At 35.7% G+C, this 22,456-nt stretch overlaps 2 protein-coding genes and 1 pseudogene across 3 annotated transcripts; all 3 read left to right on the top strand.

The window, feature by feature from the left end:
* The first annotated feature begins 2,384 nt into the window (after positions 1–2,384).
* LOC147551063 (uncharacterized) lies at positions 2,385–2,912 on the top strand. The gene has a single exon (XM_086668518.1). It carries the CDS (start codon positions 2,385–2,387, stop codon positions 2,910–2,912), a length of 528 nt encoding a protein of 175 aa, XP_086524644.1.
* A 9,032-nt stretch (positions 2,913–11,944) lies between these two features.
* On the top strand, positions 11,945–19,116 carry LOC147551062 (1-aminocyclopropane-1-carboxylate oxidase homolog 6-like; annotated as a pseudogene). Its single transcript, XR_015237158.1, has 5 exons — positions 11,945–12,325; positions 14,848–14,855; positions 17,437–17,629; positions 18,141–18,462; positions 18,549–19,116. The product of XR_015237158.1 is annotated as a 1-aminocyclopropane-1-carboxylate oxidase homolog 6-like (transcript).
* Positions 19,117–19,426: 310 nt separating this feature from the next.
* Positions 19,427–22,050, top strand: LOC147551061 (1-aminocyclopropane-1-carboxylate oxidase homolog 6-like). Its single transcript, XM_086671049.1, has 2 exons — positions 19,427–21,477; positions 21,594–22,050. The coding sequence occupies exons 1-2, from the start codon at positions 20,623–20,625 to the stop codon at positions 21,843–21,845; spliced, it is 1,107 nt and encodes a 368-aa protein (XP_086527175.1). The 5' UTR covers positions 19,427–20,622; the 3' UTR covers positions 21,846–22,050.
* Positions 22,051–22,456: the final 406 nt, after the last annotated feature.

The following is a 22,456-nucleotide window of genomic DNA, read 5'->3' as shown; positions in this document are numbered from 1 at the left end:
TTTATGCTTACTTTACAACGTCTTTTTATTCTACAATATTACCTTCCTTGTGTTTGTGTGTAAGAAAAAATAGAAGAGAGAGGGAGATGGCAAAGAAATACAAAAAAAAAGTAATTAAGAAATTTTGATATTTATCTAGGGAAAATTAAGATGAAGATGATGAACATGTGAAGGAGAGAGAAATAGTAGAGGGGAGATATAATTAATTATAAAATTAAAACTGGAAGACAAAGATTAACCCCAATGGAGTTATTGGCCCAAGAGTCCTTAAGATCTTTATACAAATTCTAGACAGATGAATGTAATAACTTTTGATATTTTTTTATAAAAGTGAAGAAAAACAACTGTGGAAAAGGAATACAAAATTATTGGTTATATATTGTGGGCAAAGAGGCTGTGTTGGAAAAACGAACAATTTATTATATGTAAAATTGGTTTAAATTAATTTGGATGTTTTTAAATCAATTTTGAATTTTAAATTTTAAATTTATATATGTCTATTAATCTTTTGAATTTGAATTAGAAGTTTTCATATCAAATTAAAAAAGATGTGTCTCTACAACTCTTAACTACTTTTATGAAAGGTTGCAAACTTTCATAAAAGTTGTTTCTTTTTTATAAATAAGAGAATTGCTAAAGACAAAAAATCACTTAGAAAAATCAGAAAACAAATTCTCTTTTCGTCATATTTGTCGAGTCCAGATTGAGATTCTCACTCATAGCGGAAATAGAAATCCCCAATTCTTGTATGTCTCCAACGCAAAACTCTAAGCATTTTTTTTACCTATGTGGCATGGTTATTTTTGTAAAAAATAATTAGTTATTTTCGAAATATACAAAGATTTAATTTATATTCGTTGAAATTTAAATATTAATGAGTTGGACAAGTGTCCTCTTGAGATATCTCTATTCCACCTTCGTTACATCATCGTTGAGATATTACTTGAGTCTTGCATTGGAGATGACTTTTAAGAAAAAGGTTATTTCCCAAATTGCCCCCAATTTTGTGATCAATTTCCTGCATAGCCCCCTACTTTGTCAAAAATACCCAGATGACCTCATTTTTCACTTACCGTTATAACACTGTTAACCAGTCAACATTTCTCTCTCTTCCATCCCATCACCTCTCTGCCACCTCATCGTCTTCACCGGCAAGGTCGCCGGCCGACCACCTTCAAACATAAAAAGTTCTCTCTATCTAAAAAAATGTTTTTTTTAGAGAGAGAGATGAGAGAGATTTTTTTTTTTGAAGGTGGTCGGTCGTAAACTTGACCGACCGGCGACCTTGCTGGTGAAGACGATGAGGTGGCGAGAAGATGAGGTGGCAGAGAGAGGTGATGAGATGGAAGAGAGAGAATGTTGACTTGTTAACTGTATTATAAAGGTAAGGGAAAACGTGGGCCATCTGGGTATTTTTGACAAAGTAGGGGGCTAGGCAAGAAATTGGTCACAAAGTTGGAGGCTATTTGGGAAATAACCCTTAGGAAAAACTCATAAACTCTTATGTGGCACTTCAAATTTCTAAGATTGAGTTCTGTATTGGAGATGTTCTTATTCTCTAATAAATACTTAGCCAAATCTGGATTATTCTTGTGTTCATTAAGTAAATCTTCACATATTACTTTGTGCAGATTTACATAAGGTTTGTCATATCTTGGGAGGCAATTTACTCATAACCTATAAGTAATCTCAAGTTGGAGAAGGAGCAAATATTGTTTTGATAGTGAAGGTGTATGGAGGTGTAACACAAGTGTAAACATTGATTTAGCTAAAGGAAGAAGAAGGTGTTAACAAGGTGTAACTATCCAAGTGTTAATGACTAAAGAGACTGAAGTGCCTATATAGAAAATAGTTAACAAACTTGTAACAGATTTCATAACTAACTTGTTAGTTATAACATAGATCTTTACCTTACTTTCTCTCTCTATAAAAGATTCTAGCAAGCTATATATAGCTGATCTGATTGTAATAAATTTCATTATCTTGATTTGAGTTTAATGAAATACTACTCTTCTTAGATTTCTATCATGGTATCCGAGCCTTGGTGATTTTTTTTTTCGAAATCTTCATCGATTCTTTACTTTCTCTCACTAGAAATCATCTCTAATTTCTCATTCATTCTTCTCTAATGGCATCACAGTCTTCTCAATCAATCTCTTTCTCCAAATCATGCCTTTCCGAATTCTTCAATCTCGGATATAACAAGTTTCGTTTTTGAAAAGCTTGACGGATCGAATTTTTTGATTTGAAAGGATCAATTTGAAGCTATTCTGATCAGCACTTATCTTTTGGGTTTTGTTGATGGATCAGTTGTGGCTCTAGTTAAATCGATCATTGAAAATAACAATGAGGTTCCTAATCCTCTTTATCTTCAATGGCGAAAAATGGATAACTTCGTCAAATCATATATGAAAGCTACTTTCACTCGCTCTATTTCGTCTGATGTGCTTGGTCTTAGCACCTCAAGAGAAATATGGAGGTTTCTTGAACAAAATTATGTTGAAGAATATGAAGCTAAGATAGCTTCTCTCAAAGAACAAATTCAGAACATTAAGAGAGGGGATTCTTCTGCTACTGACCATCTTCGAAGAATCAAGGTACTTTCTGACTCTCTTGTTGCTGTTAATGAAAGATTATCTGATAAAGACTTGAGTAGGATTGTCCTCATAGTTTTAGGTAGAGAATATAGAACCTTTGTTGTTGCTATTCTTAATCGAGAGAGTTCTATTTCTTTCTTTGAATTAAGAACTCGAATCATTCATCATGAACAATGGATGAAGACTCAAGTTCAAGAAGATGAAAACACGGCTTATTATGCTAAGAAACTACCACCTAACCCTTCATATCACTCATCTCAATCCTATAAAACAACATCATTCATATCAACCACATCGAAATACCTATCAAAGTGATCATATGAGATCTCCTTCTCAGTATTATAAAGGAACCACATCAAATCATCAGAGTCAAGGAGAGAAACCATCTGAATTTGATTTTTGGTAGTAGGTTCTTTGTGATGTAACAACATAGTAAGAAAAGACTGGGACAATGGATGTTTAATTGTAAGATGACATATGTTACCAGGAACACTCTTAGGTTTAGAAATCCCATTCTTCAATCTTGTCACCATTCTATGACATGATTCAGTGATAGGCAGTATAGGTTCAGTAGTGCTAACTTGTGGTGAAAGCTCAGGTGAAATATCACAAGAGACAAGTTCATCTATAGGAGAAATGGGTGATTGAAGAATCATAGGTTCAACGGGAGTAGCAGCAGAAGAGGATGACTTTAAGTCAGCAAATGGGAATGTTGTTTCTTCAAAAATTACATTCCTCAAGATATACACCTTGTTTGTAAGTAAGTCCAAACATTTATAACCTTTATGAGAAGAGGTATAACCAATGAATGCACATTTCGAGGATTTGGGACTGAGCTTATCTTGTCTAGTTGCTCCTAAATGAGGATAACATAGACAACTAAAAGTTTTTAACAAAGTATAATCAGGTGGTTTGTTAAAAAGTACCTCATATGGTGATTTACTTTGAAGAAGTCTTGTTGGAAGCCTATTGACAGTGGTATTACTATCACAAAGGGAGATGTATCCAAACTTAGAACTTATTTTAATTCAGATTGGGATGGCTGCCCTGATTCAAGGAGATTAACCATAGGGTTGACTGCCCTGATTCAAAAAGCAGCCAACTGTGGCTAAGTCCTCAACTGAGGCTGAATACAAATCTCTCTCAACAGCTGCAGCTGAGCTTCTATGGATGTCATATCTTTTAAGTGAATTACACCTTCGTATTACTCAGCCTATGGTGTCTACTGTGATAATTTAGGTGCCAAGTACATTACATCTAATCTTGTTTGCCATGCTCGAACTAAGCACATTGAAGTGGACTATCACTTTGTCAGGGACTTAGTGTCTTGTGGTTAGTTGGAAATTCGACGCATTCCATCATTGGAGCAGCCTGCTGATTTACTCACTAAAGGTCTTCCTAAGGATTTGTTTCTGTCCCTTCGAGTCAAGCTGATGGTTCTGATCGACCCCTCATATTGAGGGGGCATGATAGTGAAGGTGTATGGAGGTGTAACACAAGTGTAAACATTGATTCAGCTAAAGGAAGAAGAAGGTGTTAACAAGGTGTAACTTTCCAAGTGTTAATGACTAAAGAGACTGAGGTGCCTATATAGAAAATAGTTAACAGACTTGTAACAGATTTCATAACTAACTTGTTAGTTATAAAAGAAATCTTTACCTCACTTTCTCTCTCTATAACAGATTCTAGAAAGCTATATAAGCCGATTTGATTGTAATAAATTTCATTATCTTGATTTGAGTTTAATGAAATACTACTCTTTTTAGATTTCTATCATGTTTTAAGGGAAGTGTGTTCAAATACACGTTTCAAGTCTCTAAAATCTCTAATTTTATTGTTGTTTTACTCATTTTTCTAACACGTGCTCACATGTTAGAAGCTAAACAAGAAATAGCGCAGTTTCATAATGAGTACGTTTCCTACTTTTCTTACATATATCTCGATTTATAAAGGTTATTAATTGTTAGACTTATGAGCAACAACAACGCTTACAAGGAATAGATGCCAAATGGAGTTGGCCCAAGAGTATCAGTAGGACAGTAGCCCGATTTTTTAAACTAATAGTATTAAATTGAATTAGACATATAAACAACTTCATACTAATTTTATTGAACTAGACACATAATTGACAACGTCCTAATAATTTATTAAACACGAGGCAATGTGTCTCCATTTTTTAATAATCATGATTAAGTTTTTAATAAATATTAAATTAACCGATAGAAAACGTGTACGGATAACCTTGGTTTAGTTGGAGAAATTCATAAGTACCCTTATGATCAAACGTGCCACATGAACAAGCTAAGGACCAAAATTACTTAGTCTATAACATGATTCTCAATTACTTGTTAAAATATGTGAACTATAAATGTGCACATCTTCATCATTGGATTGTTGCCCTGTAAGGTGGAGATATGTTTACGTCCACTTAGTAATTATCTGAAATTTTTTTATGTAATATAATAAAAGTTCACGTTTGGGATGAGAAAAAGACACAAACCTTAGATTTTTTTCATTTTTGCTTTTTTTTTTTGCAGTACATTTAAAAACGTGAACGGTGAATAAGTAGGTAGATAAGGAGGCCATGTTGTTTCAACAAAAAACGAAAATGTTTAAAGTACCTTCTACTTTATTTGCTTTCTTACCGTCTGTTTTACGTGGATAATAGGATGAGAGGCATGGAAATACGAGATTGCTCATGGAAGGGTCTAAAAAAACGATTTGCCCATTGTCTGATTCGAAGCGGTATGACAGAGGGTGAGGTGGAAGGTACTTTTATCATGGTTGAAAAAAAAAACCTAGACCCTACCCCCTACAATTATTGTTTCATACCATGAAGGATCGTACCAACTCATATTATATTTACCACTTTAGTTCATTTTGAGAGTGCTGTAAGATATACTCAGATGAGCTCAAGGAAGAAGAACAAGTTAACTAACTTACATAACTTTTAGAGTTAGATAAGTAAGGGTATGGGCACTCACAGATCATAGGTTATATGGGCACACTTGAGAACTTACAGACTATATAGGCACTCACTGTCTATCGTGTGACTCACACGTATTGTAATTAGGGTGCTTCTAAAGGCACCTGGCTAAAAGGATATTAGCATCCGAAAATTTTAATGACTCAGGTCAATGATCATTGATCCGAATTCTCTACGAGCACCTGTTTTTAATGTGGGTAACGGTCACTTTCGTTTGCTTCTTCCATGTTTAGAAGGTTGGTTCAAAAACCCTTCTCATAAAAACTCATCTTCATCATCTCCAAATCCACGCACAACCACCAGTCCACCACCACCATCTCTCTTCTTTCTCTCTCTAGAATTTGCAGACAAAATGCAAACTCTTCAATCTTCATCTTTTCTCCGAGTTTCACCATTAGAATCTCTTCGTAAGCAATCTCCTCTTCTCAATACCAACAACAATGTCATCTCCACCACCAACAACAACAGATCTAAGAAGAAGAATCCATCATCTCTTGTGATATCTGCTTCATCTTCACCAACAAATAATGTAACAACATCAACACCTAAGAGAGAAAGATCCTAGGAAACAAGTTGTAATTACTGGAACGGGACTTGTTTCTGTCTTTAGAATGATGTTGATACTTATTATGAACGTCTACTCTCTGGAGAAAGTGGAATTTCTCTTATTGATCGTTTTCATGCTTCTAAATTTCCTACTCGATTTTGTGGTCAAATCCGTGGATTTGAATCTCAAGGTTATATTGATGGCCAAAATTATCGTCGTCTTCATGATTGTCTTCGTTATTGTCTTGTAGCTGGTAAGAAAACACTTGAAGATGCTGGACTTGGTGGTGAAACTCTCTCTAGAGTTGTCGTTCCTGTGCATTCTCATTTTCATTGAGATCTTCACCCATGTTTACTGTTTGTTTCTCTATCTGACCTTTCGATTTATACATCATTTGGATCTGAATATCCGATACTTCTTTATCTCTTTAGTTGTTTCGATTAAATTCTATTTTAGATCAATGCAAATAGAATACAACAAATTATAGAAAAAAAAAATTCTAACATTGTTTTTAAGATTAATAAATGGTGTAATGTTTGCAATATTTTCCAATGTGAGTTATAAGAAAGAAAGATAGAGGGGTTAGGGTTAACTCTCCATTTTGACAGGTGCCTACATAGTTGGGCGGTGCTAAAAGAGAAGGGAGCAGTTGGGTCTGGTGCTAACAGAGTTGGATGCTAACAGCCTTCTGGCGCGGTGCCTTTAGAAGCACCCTTGTAATTACTTAGGTTAATTCTTGTTAAGCTGTTAGTTAACAAACTTAACTAACCAACTGTACTTATTTTCTCTCTCTAGGTTTTGTTAAAACAGTTGTATATATAGAGGAGAGATGAAAGAGTTTCAAAATAAGAAATTGTAATCTTCAAAGTGAGTGAAATAAGAAATTCTCTGAGATTTACAAAAACTTTCATGGTATCAGAGCCCTAAATAGTGATTTTCAACTTCAAAATCAAGAAGTTTGAAAACCTAATTGGGACAAAACGAAATAGTGAAACAAGAATTCGATCTTCTGTGTGAAAGAACCAGAGACGCAATCTTCTTCTTCTTCTTTGATCTTTTGTGTGAAAGAACCAGAGACAAGAAAATCATCTAATGGAAATTCATCCACATCAAGGTATGAATACTAATCCAAATCAAATTACCCACAATGCAAACATTACTAGTTTAATTTCTGCTAGGTTAGATGGATCAAACTTCTTAATATGAAAAGATCAAATTGAGAATGCCCTAATAGGAAATGACTTAGTCTGTTATATAGATGGAACATATACTGAACCATCACAATTGATTGTTGTTGATGGACGAGATGTGGTTAATCCTGCCTATCTTCAATGACGGAAAACAGATTCTTTGGTAAAATCATGTATAAAAGCCACAATATCTCAATCAATAGCATCAGATATATTAGGACTCAAAACCTCTCGAGAAATCTGGTCCTATCTTGAATTGGTTTTTCTCCAAGAATTTGAAGCTAAAAAATCCTCATTGAGAAACAAAATTCAAAACATCAAGAAAGGCCCTAGTTCTGTGTCTAAATATCTGAGTAAAATTAAGACCATAGCTGATTCACTTGTGGCTGTGAATGACAAAGTGAGTGATGCTGAGTTAGCTAGAATAGCATTACAAGGTCTAGGAAGAGAATACTCTCAATTCATCATAGCTATACAAAATAGAGATTGAGGATTAACCTTTGCTGAGCTAAGAAGTAGACTAGTTCATCATGAACAATGGCTTAAGGAGCAAGAATCTCAAGAAGAGATGAGTGAATCCTATTTTGTGAAAAGACTTCCAAATAGAGCAACCCAATTTAAAGCAAATCAAAGATTCTCACCACAAAAGCAAAGTGTTGAATCTTATCAAAGAAACCAAAATCTTGACTCAACTCAGAGGAATCAACTCAAACAAAAACATTTTCAAGGTCAAGTAAGGAACAATTTCTTTGATTATACTACCATTCCATGTGGTATTTGCTATAAATGGGGACACACAGCTAGGCAATGTAGAATGAGATTCAAAGACTTCTCTGAATCTTCCAACAGACCCATTCAAAGAAACTTTGCTAATCTTCATCTACAAGAAATTGAAGAAGAAGAAGAAGAAGAAGAAGAGAATGAGGGGTTTGAAGTTCAAGAAAATGAAGATGAACAAGCACATTTTGGTGCTCTTGTTGACTGTAATGTGTCTCTCATGGAGGAAGCAAACCTGTCATCTCCTCAAATTGACAAGGACAAAAGATGGATAGCACACACAGGAGCTACAAGTCATATGACCTATGCTCAAGGTATGCTGAATCAGTGCCCCCTATAAAGGTACAAATGGAATTATGATAGGAGATGGAAATCGTATGAGTATTGCTAGCACTAGAGAAGCCACACTCATGGCTGGTTCAAACCTGTTTCAACTTAAAAAGGTACTACATGTACCCAATATACAAAAGAACCTCCTCTCTATATCAAATTTTACAAAAGAAAACTTCTGTGGTGTTGAGTTTCTTCCATGGGGTTTTGTGATTAGAGACCTATGGACTAAAGAAGTGTTAGCAGATGGACCAATGAAGAACAATCTATACAGTATTGATTTTGAAATGAATCCTTACTTCACTCCACAAGAAGGAGTGGAAGAAGCTTATGTTACTACAACCAAAATATGGCATCATAGACTAGGACACACAACTAAAGAGATAATTCAAACATTGGAAAAGGAAAACAAGATCAAAATATCAGAAAGGAACATGGAGAAGATTTGTTCCTCTTGTCAAATGGGAAAAAGTCAAAGACTTCCATTTTCAATATCAGAGAGCTCATCTTCTGCACCACTTCAGTTGGTCCATTGTGATATCTGGGGTCCAGTACCTATAATTACACCTACTGGGATCAAGTATTATATCTTGTTCCTTGATGATTTCAGTAGATTCTTCTGGATATACCCAATGAAAGTAAGATCAGAAAGTCTTCAATGCTTTCAACATTTTAAAAGACACAATGAGAAGCACCAGAATTAAGTAAAGGAGAATTTAGAGAGTATCTAAATCAATGTGGTATACATTTCAAATGTTCTTGTCCCTACACACCAGAACAAAATGGAAGAGGAGAAAGAAAGAATAGGCAAATTACTTCCATGGGTAATACACTATTGATTCAGGCATCCATGCCCAAACACTTCTGGTTTCATGCTTTTATCACAGCAACATACATCATCAATAGGACTCCAAGTAAGGTTCTCTCTCTTCAAACTCCTTATGAGGTCTTATTTCAAAAATGCCCAAGTTATGACATGATTAAGGTATTTGGGTCATTGTGCTATCCATATTTGGGAACTACTAAGACTGACAAATTGAGTCCAAAGTCAACAAAGTGTGTTTTCATTGGGTATAGCCCTGCTCACAAAGGATACAAGTGTCTAGACTTAGCTTCTGGTAAAGAATATGTGTCCAGACATGTGATATTTGATGAATCAGTATTTCCTTTTGCATCTTATGATTCTCATTCAATGGTAACTTCAGTAACTAACACCTATGAAGTGTTCCCTTTACCACCACTTCCACCATCAATCACTACACCTGCAGTCCCAAATTATCATACCACATATTCCTTATCAGACCAAGTGGTTTCAGCACCTAATGTGTCTACATCAGAAGCAAGTAATCTCCCATCTGAACCTCATATAGACATATCCCAGACTGTATCTTCACAGTACTCATCTGATTTTGATAACTCACCAGAGACACTACCAATCTCCAATACTCATCCTATGCAAACTAGACTTAAGAGTGGTATAAGTAAACCAAAAGCTATATTCCTGACCATGTGGCTCATTTCACTATACCTCATCCCATGCCCACTGCCTACCTTGTGTCATTACATTCTGAAAAAGAGCCTAAAACCTATAAGGAAGCTAGTAAACATGAACATTGGTTATTAGCTATGAATGCTGAATATCAAGCACTTATGAAAAACAATACTTGGTCACTCACTCCAAGGTTACCAGACATGAATGTTCTTGGATGTAGATGGATATTCAAAATTAAGTATAAGTCTGATGGGAGTTTGGAGAGGTATAAGGCCAGGTTGGTTACTCAAGGCTACAATCAGCAAGAAGGAATAGACTATGAAGAGACCTTTAGTCCAGTGGTTAAGATGCAAACAGTAAGGGTAATGTTGACTTTAGAAATCTCAAAAGGCTGGCCTATACATCAATTGGATGTATCAAATGCTTTCCTTCATGGTGACTTGTCAGAGAATGTGTATATGAAAAAGCCACCTGGGTTTGTAGATAATCAGAAATCTGACTTTGTCTGTCATCTTCATAAAGCACTCTATGGGTTGAAACAAGCCCCAAGAGCTTGGTTCAACAAGATAGCTATCTATCTCTCTTCCTGGGGATTTGTCAAAAGTGACTCAGACCATTCAATGTTTGTGTTCAGCTCTTCTCAGCACATGTTGGTCTTCCTTCTTTATGTGGATGACATTATACTCACTGGCACTTCTCTGACTTTGATGGATGATTTGGTTACTGATCTTACCAAGATTTTTGCAATGAAGAGGTTGGGTAATCTTCACTATTTTTTGGGTATTGAGGTTCAGCAGAGTTCTTCTCATCTTCACCTATCTCAAACAAAATATCTTCTTGAACTCTTACACAAATCAGACCTCATGGATTGTAAACCAAGTTCAATTCCAATTTCCGGTGGCAAAAGGGTATCTAAATTGGATGGTGATCTAATTGATAATCCTATCTTCTATAGAAGTATGATAGGTGGGTTACAATATGCAACAATGACTAGACCAGATTTGACATTTACTGTCAATTACTTGTCCCAGTTTATGCAGGAACCAAGGTCTAGTCACTTGACTTTACTCAAAAAGGTGTTGAGGTACCTAAAAGGTACTATTGGAGCTGGAATTTTTATTAAGGTAGGTGACTTATCTAGTCTATCTGGGTTTTCAGACTCTGATTGGGGAGGTTGTCCAGATACTAGGAGATCTACCAGTGGATATTGCATTTTTCTTGGCTCCACACTTGTGTCTTGGTCTTCCAAGAAGCAAACCACAGTGAGTAGGTCTTCAACTGAGGCAGAGTATAGGGCTTTGTCCCTAGCTACATCAGAAATGATGTGGATCACCTACTTACTAGATGAACTTCACCAGCAGATTACATGTCCAGTGAATCTTATGTGTGATAATATGGGAGCCAAATTCTTGGTTTACAATCCTGTATTCCATGCCAGAACAAAACATATTGAGATAGACTTTCATTTTATCAGGGATTTGGTGAAGAATGGCACTTTAACTATCAATTTTGTTGCTTCAGATGAGAACCTAGCTGATATATTTACAAAGGGGCTTCTGGTGTCTCAATTTCAAAACTTGAGCTCCAAACTCATGCATTTTCTTTCGGCTACTGCTTCGTTTGAGGGGGGATGTAAGATATACTCAGATGAGCTCAAGGAAGAAGAAGAAGTTAACTAACTTACCTAACTTTTAGAGTTAGATAAGTAAAGGTATGGGCACTCACAGATCATAGGTTATATGGGCACACTTGAGAACTTACAAAATATATAGGCACTCACTGTCTATCGTGTGACTCACACGTATTGTAATTACTTAGGTTAATTCTTGTTAAGTTGTTAGTTAAGTTTGTTAAGAAACTTAACTAACCAACTGTACTTACTTTCTCTCTCTAGGTTTTGTTAAAACAGTTATATATATATAGGAGAGATGAAAGAGTTTCAAAATAAGAAATTGTAATCTTCAAAGTGAGTGAAATAAGAAATTCTCTGAGATTTACAAAAACTTTCACAAACCATATAGAAAGCTAGATATCTATTAGTTTATCATCAATGGAGATCCTAACTTTCAAAAAACTCCCCACCTATGATCGAATGCAAGAATTGAAAGCCTTTGATGATACGAAAGCCGGTTTCAAAGGATTAGTTGATGCAGGAGTAGTAAAAATCCCTAAGATTTTCGTTCGCCCACATGACGAACTAGCTCAAGATTTCTACAAGCTAGCTTTAGACTTGGTCTATGAAGATAGTAGTCAATTCGAAACTCCAGTCGTAAACCTCGAAGGTTTGCACGAAAACAATATTCATAAACATAAAAAGATAGTCGAACAAATTTGATGTGCTTCACATGGTTGGGGTTTCTTTCAACTGGTGAATCTTGGAATCCCTAAAGATATTATGGATGAAATGTGTAAGCCACACTTGGTTGAACTCAAGAAGGAAGAAGGAGCTAACCAACTTAACTAACCTTCAAAGTTAGAAGAATTCTTATGGGCACTACCTAGCACGTGTGTTAGTCACATGTGCTGTTATTAGATGGATAATCTGTTAGTTAGTTAGTTAAAACAATTACCTAATCCTGTTTCTCTCTCTAAAATTATATAATCGACTATATATAGAGTCTAAGTAGAGAGTGAGAGTTGTAATAAGAAATCGTGGTCTTAGTGAATGAATAAAGAAAACGTTCTGAGATTTACAAAAACTTTCATGGTATCAGAGCCAAAGATTGTTCTTGATCAAGATTGAAGATCAGATCCAAATCGAAAGTAAGAGCTCATAAACAATTGTTCTTCTGTATCAAAGAATCGGAGATTCAAGTTTGTTTCAAAGATGAATACTTCATCACAGAATGGAAACCCTAACTCAGGTCAGAATTTCTTTAATCCAAATCTTACAAATTTAATATCTGCTAGGTTAGATGGATCGAATTTCCTTGTTTGGAAAGATCATATTGAAAATGCCCTAATTGGGAATGACCTTATATGTTACATAGATGGAACATATACTGAACCATCACAATTGATTGTTGTTGATGGAAGAGATGTAGTTAATCCTGCCTATCTTCAATGGCGAAAAACAGACAGTTTTGTTAAATCATGCATCAAAGCCACAATATCACAGTCTATAGCCTCAGATATATTAGGACTCAAAACCTCTAGAGAAATTTGGTCCTATCTTGAAATGGTTTTCCTACAAGAATTTGAAGCTCAAAATCCTCATTGAGAAACAAAATTCAAAACATTAAGAAAGGCTCTAGTTCTGTGTCTGAATATTTGAGTAAGATCAAGACTATAGCTGATTCACTTGTGGCTGTTAATGACAAAGTGAGTGATTCTGAATTAGCAAGAATAACATTACAAGGTTTGGGAAGAGAATACTCTCAGTTTATTATAGCAATACAGAATAGAGATGGGGGACTTACTTTTGCTGAACTAAGAAGTAGACTAATCCATCATGAACAGTGGCTTTAGAGCAAGAATTTCAAGAAGACATGAGTGAATCCTATTTTGTAAAGAAAGCTCAAAATAAAGGAACCCAATTCAGAATAAATCAAAGATTTTCATCTCAAAATCAAAATGTTGAACCTTCTCAAAGAAATCAAAACTTTGATTCCTTTCAAAGAAATCAGTCTAAGTCAAGGCAACTTCAAGGTCAAGTAAGAAACAATTTTTTTGATTACACCACTATTCCATGTGGTATTTGTTACAAATGGGGTCACACTGCTAGGCAATGCAGAATGAGGTTTAAGGACTTCTCTGAATCATCTAGTAGACCATCTCCAAGAAACTTTGCAAATCTTCATTTACAAGAAATTGAAGAAGAAGAGGAAGATGATGAGAATTTTGAAGTACAAGAAAATGAAGAAGAGCAAGCAAATTTTGGTGCTCAAATTGATTGTAATATGAACACTATGGAGGAAGTAAATCTATCATCATCTTCAAGTGCCAAAGACAAAAGATGGATTGCAGATACAGGAGCTACAAGCCATATGACTTTTGCTAAAGACATGCTCAATTTCAGTGCTCCCTATAAAGGTACAAATGGTGTTATGATAGGTGATGGAAATTGTATGAACATTGCTAGCACAGGAGAAGCCACTCTCATGGCTGGTTCAAACCTTTTTCACCTTAAGAAAATACTTCATGTACCTAATATACAAAAGAATCTTCTTTCTATATCAAAATTCACAAAAGAGAACTTCTGTGGTGTTGAATTCCTTCCATGGGGTTTTGTGATCAGAGATTTGTGGACAAAGGAAGTATTGGCAGAAGGGCCAATGAAAAACAATCTATACAGTATTGATTTTGAAATGAATCCTTATTGCAGTTCACAAAAGGAAGAAGTGGAGGAAGCTCATATTGCTACAGCAACAGCTAAAGTATGGCATCACAGATTGGGTCATACATCTAAAGAGATTATCCTCACATTGGAAAAGGAAAACAAGATCAAAATATCAGCAAAGAACATGGATTTGATTTGCTCTTCATGTCAACTTGGAAAAAGCCAAAAACTTCCTTTTCCAAATTCAGAAAGCTTCTCTACTGCTCCACTTCAGTTAATACATTGTGACATATGGGGTCCAGCCCCTATACTCACATCTGTTGGAATCAAATACTATATCTTGTTCCTTGATGATTTTAGTAGATTCCTTTGGATATATCCAATGAAACTGAGATCAGAAAGCCTCACATGTTTCCAACACTTTAAGAGACATAATGAGAAGCTGCTCTCACAATCTATTAAGAGTTTTCAGAGTGATGGAGCACCAGAACTAAGCAAAGGAGAATTCAGGGAGTTCCTAAATCAATGTGGTATTCAATTTAGATGTTCTTGTCCATATACACCAGAACAAAATGGAAGAGCAGAAAGAAAGAATAGACAAATTACCTCTGTGGGTAATACTCTATTGATCCAAGCATCTATGCCAAAGCATTTCTGGTTCCATGCTTATGCAACAGCCACATACATCATCAATAGGACTCCAAGTAAGGTTCTATCCTTCTTAACCCCTTATGAGGTCTTATTTCAAAAATGCCCAAATTATGATATGATTAAAATTTTTGGATCCCTGTGTTATCCATACTTAGGTAACACTAAGGCTGACAAACTAAGTCCCAAGTCAGCAAAGTGTATTTTCATTGGATATAGCCCTTCACATAAAGGTTTTAAGTGCCTAGACTTGGTCTCTAAAAAGGAGTATGTGTCCAGACATGTTATTTTTGATGAATCAATATTTCCTTTTGCATCATCAACCACAATTGCTGATTTCCCAGATTCAGTAAACTCACAACATGACACTTATAAAGTGTTTCCACTACCACCTCTCTCATTCAGTACCACTCAAAATCTAGTACCAGATTATCATACCACATACTCATCTTTAGATCAAGTAATTTCAGCACCTTCTGTGTCAACTTCAGAATCTGTAGTAACATCATCTGCTGCTTATTCAGAACCTTCTCAAACTACATCTCCACAGTCTTCAACTGAGTCTGCCTCTACACAAGATATACTCCCAGCTCAAAATGTTCATTCCATGCAAACTCGTCTCAAGAGTGGGATTACTAAACCCAAAACTGTACCTGATCATGTAGTTCACTTTATTATTCCTCATCCTATGCCAACTGCTTATGCTGTGGCATTGCACTCTGAAATTGAACCTAAAACATATAAAGAAGCCAGTAGGTATGAACATTGGCAATCAGCTATGAATGATGAATATCAGGCACTTCTGAAAAACAACACTTGGTCTCTCACTCCCAAACTACCACATATGAATGTACTTGGATGTAGATGGATTTTTAAAATCAAATATAAATCTGATGGAAGTCTGGAGAGATACAAGGCAAGATTAGTAGCTCAAGGCTATAACCAACAGGAAGGGATAGACTATTTGGAGACTTTTATCCCAGTGGTCAAAATGCAAACAGTAAGGATAGTGCTGACCATGGCAGTTTCTAAGGGATGGCCAATACATCAATTAGATGTATCAAATGCATTCCATCATGGGGATCTCTCAGAGAATGTATATATGAAGCAACCACCTGGATTTGAAGATGACAAGAAGCCTGGTTTTGTATGTCATCTTCACAAAGCACTCTATGGGCTCAAACAAGCTCCTAGAGCTTGGTTCCATAAGATTACTGTCTACCTATCATCTTGGGGTTTTATTCAAAGTGAATCAGACCATTCTATGTTTGTGTTTAACTCTTCTCATCATATGTTGATCTTTCTTCTCTATGTGGATGATATCATCCTCACTGGTACCTCACTCTCTCTGATAAACAAATTGGTATGTGATCTTACCAAGGTTTTTCCAATGAAGAAGTTGGGAGATATTCACTATTTTTTAGGAATTGAAGTTCAGAGGATCTCTACACATCTCCATTTATCACAAACTAAATACCTTCTTGAACTTCTCCACAAATCTGACTTGATAGACTGTAAACCAAGTTTAATTCCAGTATCATGTGGAAAAAGGGTATCCAAATTGGATGGTGATTTGATAGATAATCCTCTTTTTTATAGAAGTATGGTAGGTGGTTTACAATATGCCACAATGACTCGACCAGACTTGACTTTTAGTGTGAACTACTTGTCTCAGTTTATGCAGGAACCAAGGTCCAGTCACTTGATTATGCTCAAAAAGGTTTTGAGATATGTTAAAGGAACTATTGGGGCTGGCATTATGATTCAAGCAGGAGATCTTTCTAGCTTATCTGGTTTTTCAGATTCAGATTGGGCAGGTTGTCCAGATACTAGGAGATCTACAAGTGGATATTGCATATTTCTTGGGTCTACACTTGTGTCTTGGTCTTCTAAGAAGCAAACCACAGTCTCCAGGTCTTCCACTGAAGCTGAATATAGGGCTCTCTCCCTAGCTACTTCAGAACTCTTGTGGATTTCTTATTTTCTTGATGAGCTGCTTCAGCCAGTTACATTTCCAGTGGACTTGTTTTGTGACAACATGGGTGCGAAATTTTTGGCTTATAATCCTGTGTTTCATGCCAGGACCAAACACATTGAAATTGACTTTCATTTCATTCGAGACTTGGTGAAGAATGGTACTTTGAAAATTCAATTTGTTGCATCTGATGAAAACTTGGCAGACATCTTCACAAAAGGGTTAGTATGTGCTCAATTTCAAGAAATCAGCTACAAACTTCTGCATTTTCCTTCGGCTACTGCTTCGTTTGAGGGGGGATGTAAGCCACACTTGGTTGAACTCAAGAAGGAAGAAGGAGCTAACCAACTTAACTAACCTTCAAAGTTAGAAGAATTCTTATGGGCACTACCTTAGCACGTGTGTTAGTCACATGTGTTGTTATTAGATGGATAATCTGTTAGTTAGTTAGTTAGTTAAAACAATTACCTAATCCTGTTTCTCTCTCTAAAATTGTATAATCGACTATATATAGAGTCTAAGTAGAGATTGAGAGTTGTAATAAGAAATCGTGGTCTTAGTGAATGAATAAAGAAAACTTTCTGAGATTTACGAAAACTTTCAAAATGATCAAAGGTGGACGTAGATTTTACGAGCAAGATATACAGATAAAGAAACAATATTATTCAAGAGATCACACTAAAAAAGCAATATACAATAGTAACTTTGATCTTTATGAAACAAGATCTGCTACCTGGAGAGACAGCTTTGCCTGTCAAATGTTTTCTCCTGATATGCTTGATCCTCAAGATCTCCCTGAAACGTGCAGGTATGTGCATACATGCCTGTGTGACTAGTTTTTTTCGCAAACTTGTCTGAACCAGACTTGTCTGAATATAAATTGTCTGAAAATGTTAGAATCACAAAAGATTTTGACAAAAGAAGTTGCACAGCTGATGTGGTAGTTGTGATTTGAAAGTTTGACTAGATCTGAACCGATGAGATATGAATAGTAGCACAACATCAGCTGGGCAACTTCTTTTGTCAAAATCCTTTGTGATTTTAGCATTTCCGTAAATTGTCTGACTTATTTTAGTCAATAGGGTTAGTGATTTAAACCAGTGGCTATTAATTTTGACACATTTTATGTCATATTCATATAAAATGAAAGTCAGCTTGAATCAGTCGCTTAACGAGTCAGAAAGTACTAGAATTAAATGGAAAACTAAAGTTTGGGTAAGTCGATTTAGATCTCGAGCCAGTAGTCGGATCTAAATTCATAAATACAAACCCATCCATGAAAATTCTCATAACCTATTTTATTTTTCATCTTCATGCAGAGATATCGCATTTGAGTATTCAAAGCATGTTATGAAACTAGCAGACAATCTTACTGAGTTACTATCAGAGGCTATCGGACTCGAACCAGACCACCTTAAGGGTATGGGCTATACCGATTTCATGACTATCGTCTGGCATTAGTATCCAGCATGTCCACAACCAGAACTAACAATGGGTACAAGTAAGCATACAGATCCAACCTTCTTCACTATTCTTCTTCAAGATGAAGTTGGTGGTCTTCAGTTTCTTCATAAGAATCATTGGGTTTCTTTCAAACCGATCCCAGGTTCTTTAATAGTCAATATTGGTGATCTATTTCAGGTACATATTATACATGTCTAAATAAATATGTGTAAAATGTTTTTATTTTATACAGTAACATTCGAACCATGGTCTCCCGTGTGCAGCTTATCAGCAACAATAAGCTTAAAAGTGTGGAGCATAGAGTACTAGCGAATCGTGTTGGACCAAGAATATCAGTAGCGTGTTTTTTCGGAGCGAGTAGCAATGACTCCACAAAACTTTATGGTCCTATAAAGGAATTATTATCAGAAGGCAGGCCTCCAATATATAAAGATATCTTGATGAAAGAATATACAGACTATTACCATACTAAAAAGCCTGATAGTGGTCATCCCTTAAACCACTTCAAGTTGTGAAACTTTGTGTTTGTGTGTTTCTTGCAGTAACGAAGATTGTGATGGAAGATTGGTGTGTAAATGGTGTAAGAAAAACTATGTTTGTAGGAATTGATGTTATGGTAGTATTATTAAAATTAGAATAGGTGTGGGTACTTCTAATGGCATATTTTCAAGCATCAAATTCTAGTAAGAAGGTGAAAGTCTAATTTGGTAGGCCAAGAAGAGAGAGATTAGGTGTCAAGACAGGCCATCTGATACTTTAGGCTTGGTGGGACTTTCTACATATAAGTTTGTGTAAATGCTTTAAATTTATGTGATATTGATGTTGTTCTCATTAATAGGTTTATTGTGTGTTTTTTTCCAAGTTTGATGATTGATGTTTGGTAAGGCTAATTTTCATTTAAGTCCCAAACATGTGACCAACTTTTATGTTTGACGACTAACAGTACTTGACCAAATTTCAATTAAGCCTCTTTTAGTAGTTCAATTGCGGTTAGGTCAAGACGTCTTTTATTTTTCCATTTTGTGTTCCCTATTTTTAACATAAGAGAAAAGAGAAGATAGAGTGGAAGGGCTGGAACACATATTGGCCAGAGGACTACAAATAGCCGCGGACCCTCTCCAAGAGGAGACGGAAGATCCCGCTTCTCTCTTTCTCACCCTCTCCCTCTGGGCTCTCTTTCAACCTCCCTCATTCTGGTTCATCCGAAAAAGAAATGACAGACAAAAGAATAAAGAGAAACAAACATTCCAAGAAAATAGGAGAAAAGATAATGGTTAGATCTGAAAATAAATCTATGAACCCCGGTTTGTCATTGATTTTTTTTTTTTTTTTTTTGTAAAAGGAACAAAATTATTGTTGGTAAATATTAGGAGTCGAACGAAAGAACTGGTCACATATAAGGGGCTAAACGTTAAATTGTCTTTATTTGACATCATCGTGCAAATGGGCTTTGTTCTTCTACCAGGTTCTTTCTTTCCTTTCCTTACCCATATGTCAATTTCTAGAATATGTTGACGTAATATTTTAGGGATCTTTCATTCCAAGCAAATTCTATACCTTATAGAGGTATTGTAATTATTATTTTTTTCATTTTTTAAATATGTCGTGTCCAAAGCGTCTGAATTATCTAACTCAACCCGAACCAACCAAGTCCAAATCAATCATTCAAATTTGTCAGAACAAAAACACACATTCTAAGATTTGACTCTAATCAATCCAGATCTCAAGTCATATTTTAAAACAAACACAGACACTATTTTAAGATTTCCTAAACTCATCGAACTTAGCTCAGAGTATTAGACTCTTCCATATTTACAATTTAAGATAAAGAAGAGAGTACCACTCAACTATTTTTTTTGTTGTTGAAAGAGTACCACTCACCTATGCTTTCTGATAAGGTAAAAGATAAAACTTGTGAAACAAAACACATGGGAGATACAACTGTAACATCTAGAAGCCTATCCATCATTTTCAGTATGGACTAGAGCCTTTGATGGGTAGACTAAAATCTACCACAATTTTGAGGATGGCAATTTTCTCTATGCCCATTATGATTTGATAGGTCATGTAAATATTACTTCGTGTACTTGTTAGAATCACATATTCAAGTTATGTTTCTCTTATTGTTTGTCTATTTCCCTTTTGGTGGTACATCTCAAAACTTTGGCCACATAAATTGTTAGGTAAAAGACACTAGAGTCTAGAAGATCACACTATATACCCCAGAGATCATACTAGAGCATATACATATATACATATAAATATAGCACTTGAGTCGTTCTCTTAGTAGTCCTTCAAGAAAGACACCTACTAGCCTACTCTAGCTTCTATCCTAAAATGGAGATTATCACTAACCGAGAACTCCCTGCTTACGACCGAATGAAAGAATTGAAGGCCTTTGATGACACAAAAGCCGGTGTTAAAGGACTAGTTGATGCAGGAGTTGAAAAGATACCTAGTATCTTCGTTCGACCACTGGATGAACTAGCTCAAGACTTGGTCTGTGATGATAGCTGTCAATTTGAAACACCGGTGATAAACCTCGAAGGTCTGCAGATAGACGATCTCAAACGCAAAAAGATTGTTGACAAAATTCGACGTGCATCAGAAACTTGGGGTTTCTTCCAATTGGTGAACCACGGAGTTCCTGTAGATGTCATGGAAGAGATGATTAAAGGTGGAAAGAGATTTCATGAGCAAGATGTAGAGATGAAGAAACAGTTCTATGCAAGAGACATGACACAAAAAGTACAATATAATAGTAACTTTGATCTTTATAAAGCACGAGCTGTTAACTGGAGAGACAGCTTCGGCTGTCATATATTATCTCCCGATCTACTCGACCCTCTGGAATTGCCCGAAGTATGCAGAGATATTGCTTTCGAGTATTCAAAGTACGTTATAAATCTAGCGGACGATCTTAATGAGTTATTGTCAGAAGCTCTTGGACTCAAACCAGACTACCTTAAGGGGATGAACTGTACTGAGATGATGACTGTTGTCTGGCATTATTATCCGGCATGCCCACAACCAGAACTAGCTATTGGTACAAGTAAACATTCAGATCCAACCTTCTTCACTATTCTACTTGAAGATGAAGTCGGTGGTCTTCAGTTTTTTCATCAGAACCATTGGGTTACTATCAAACCAATCCCAGGATCTTTAATAGTCAATATTGGTGATCTTCTTCAGGTATGTCTAAATCAACACTTTCCTGAACATGTCAACTATCTGTTTCTAATATCATTTTAGTCGAAAACTCTATATATTATAAGCGAAAAAGATGACTTATTTTCTTATGCATGCAGCTTATTAGCAACAACAAGCTTAAAAGCTCGGAGCACAGAGTAGTAGCAAATCGTGTCGGACCAAGAGTATCAGTAGCGAGTTTTTTCAGAGCAAATAGTGAAAATTCAGCAAAGCTTTATGGTCCTATCAAAGAGTTAGTATCAGAAGATAATCCTGCAATATATAAAGATATCACGATGAAAGAATATACTGAGTATTACTATTCTAAAGGGCTAGATGGTGTTCCTGCACTAAACCACTTCAAGTTGTGAAGCTTGGCCTTGCAATATTGGCGAACACAGTTCGGGTTCTAAGATTCAATTATTTCATACATTCCGCTAAGCAATTCGATATTCTATGTATAATGAATATTTCTATTTTTATTATTAATGTTTTTAAATTTCCTTGTTATTGATGTTGCTCTCATTCTATGTACTTGAAGAAAATTTCTCTAAACTGATATTTGATATTAGTCTACTACTTGGTTTCGTCCTTCTAACTTCTGACTTATAGAGAAAGCGTAACTGACTATTACTATTCTAAAGGGCTACATGGTTCCCTATTGATATAAACTAGTCGATTGAAACGAAAATGGAACAAGTCTGTGTCACTGCGTGAACTAGGAAGTCTTCTATTGATGCCCACTTTCTGCCATCAAATCACCAAAAGGAAGTAGAGAAACAGAAAAAGGTCAAAATAAAATGGTGGTTTTGCTAAGCAAAGAAGACTAGGTGATATAAACTCGTTGGCGGAAGCTTCAACGGACTCTTTCACATCACCAGGTGCTAAGATTTAACTAGTCACGCGTTCCACAAAGCCTTGAGGCAGATTCCACAGCAAAAGGCTCATTAAAAGCCATGACCAAATGTTAATACAAAATCAA

This window comes from Eschscholzia californica, unplaced genomic scaffold (genome assembly GCF_041429995.1).
Source record: "Eschscholzia californica isolate CP2 unplaced genomic scaffold, dmEscCali1.0.p SCAF_3, whole genome shotgun sequence".
NCBI classification, from domain to species: domain Eukaryota; kingdom Viridiplantae; phylum Streptophyta; class Magnoliopsida; order Ranunculales; family Papaveraceae; genus Eschscholzia; species Eschscholzia californica.
The sequence above is the reverse complement of the archived record's forward strand: the minus strand, read 5'-3'. Positions and strand labels throughout refer to the sequence as shown.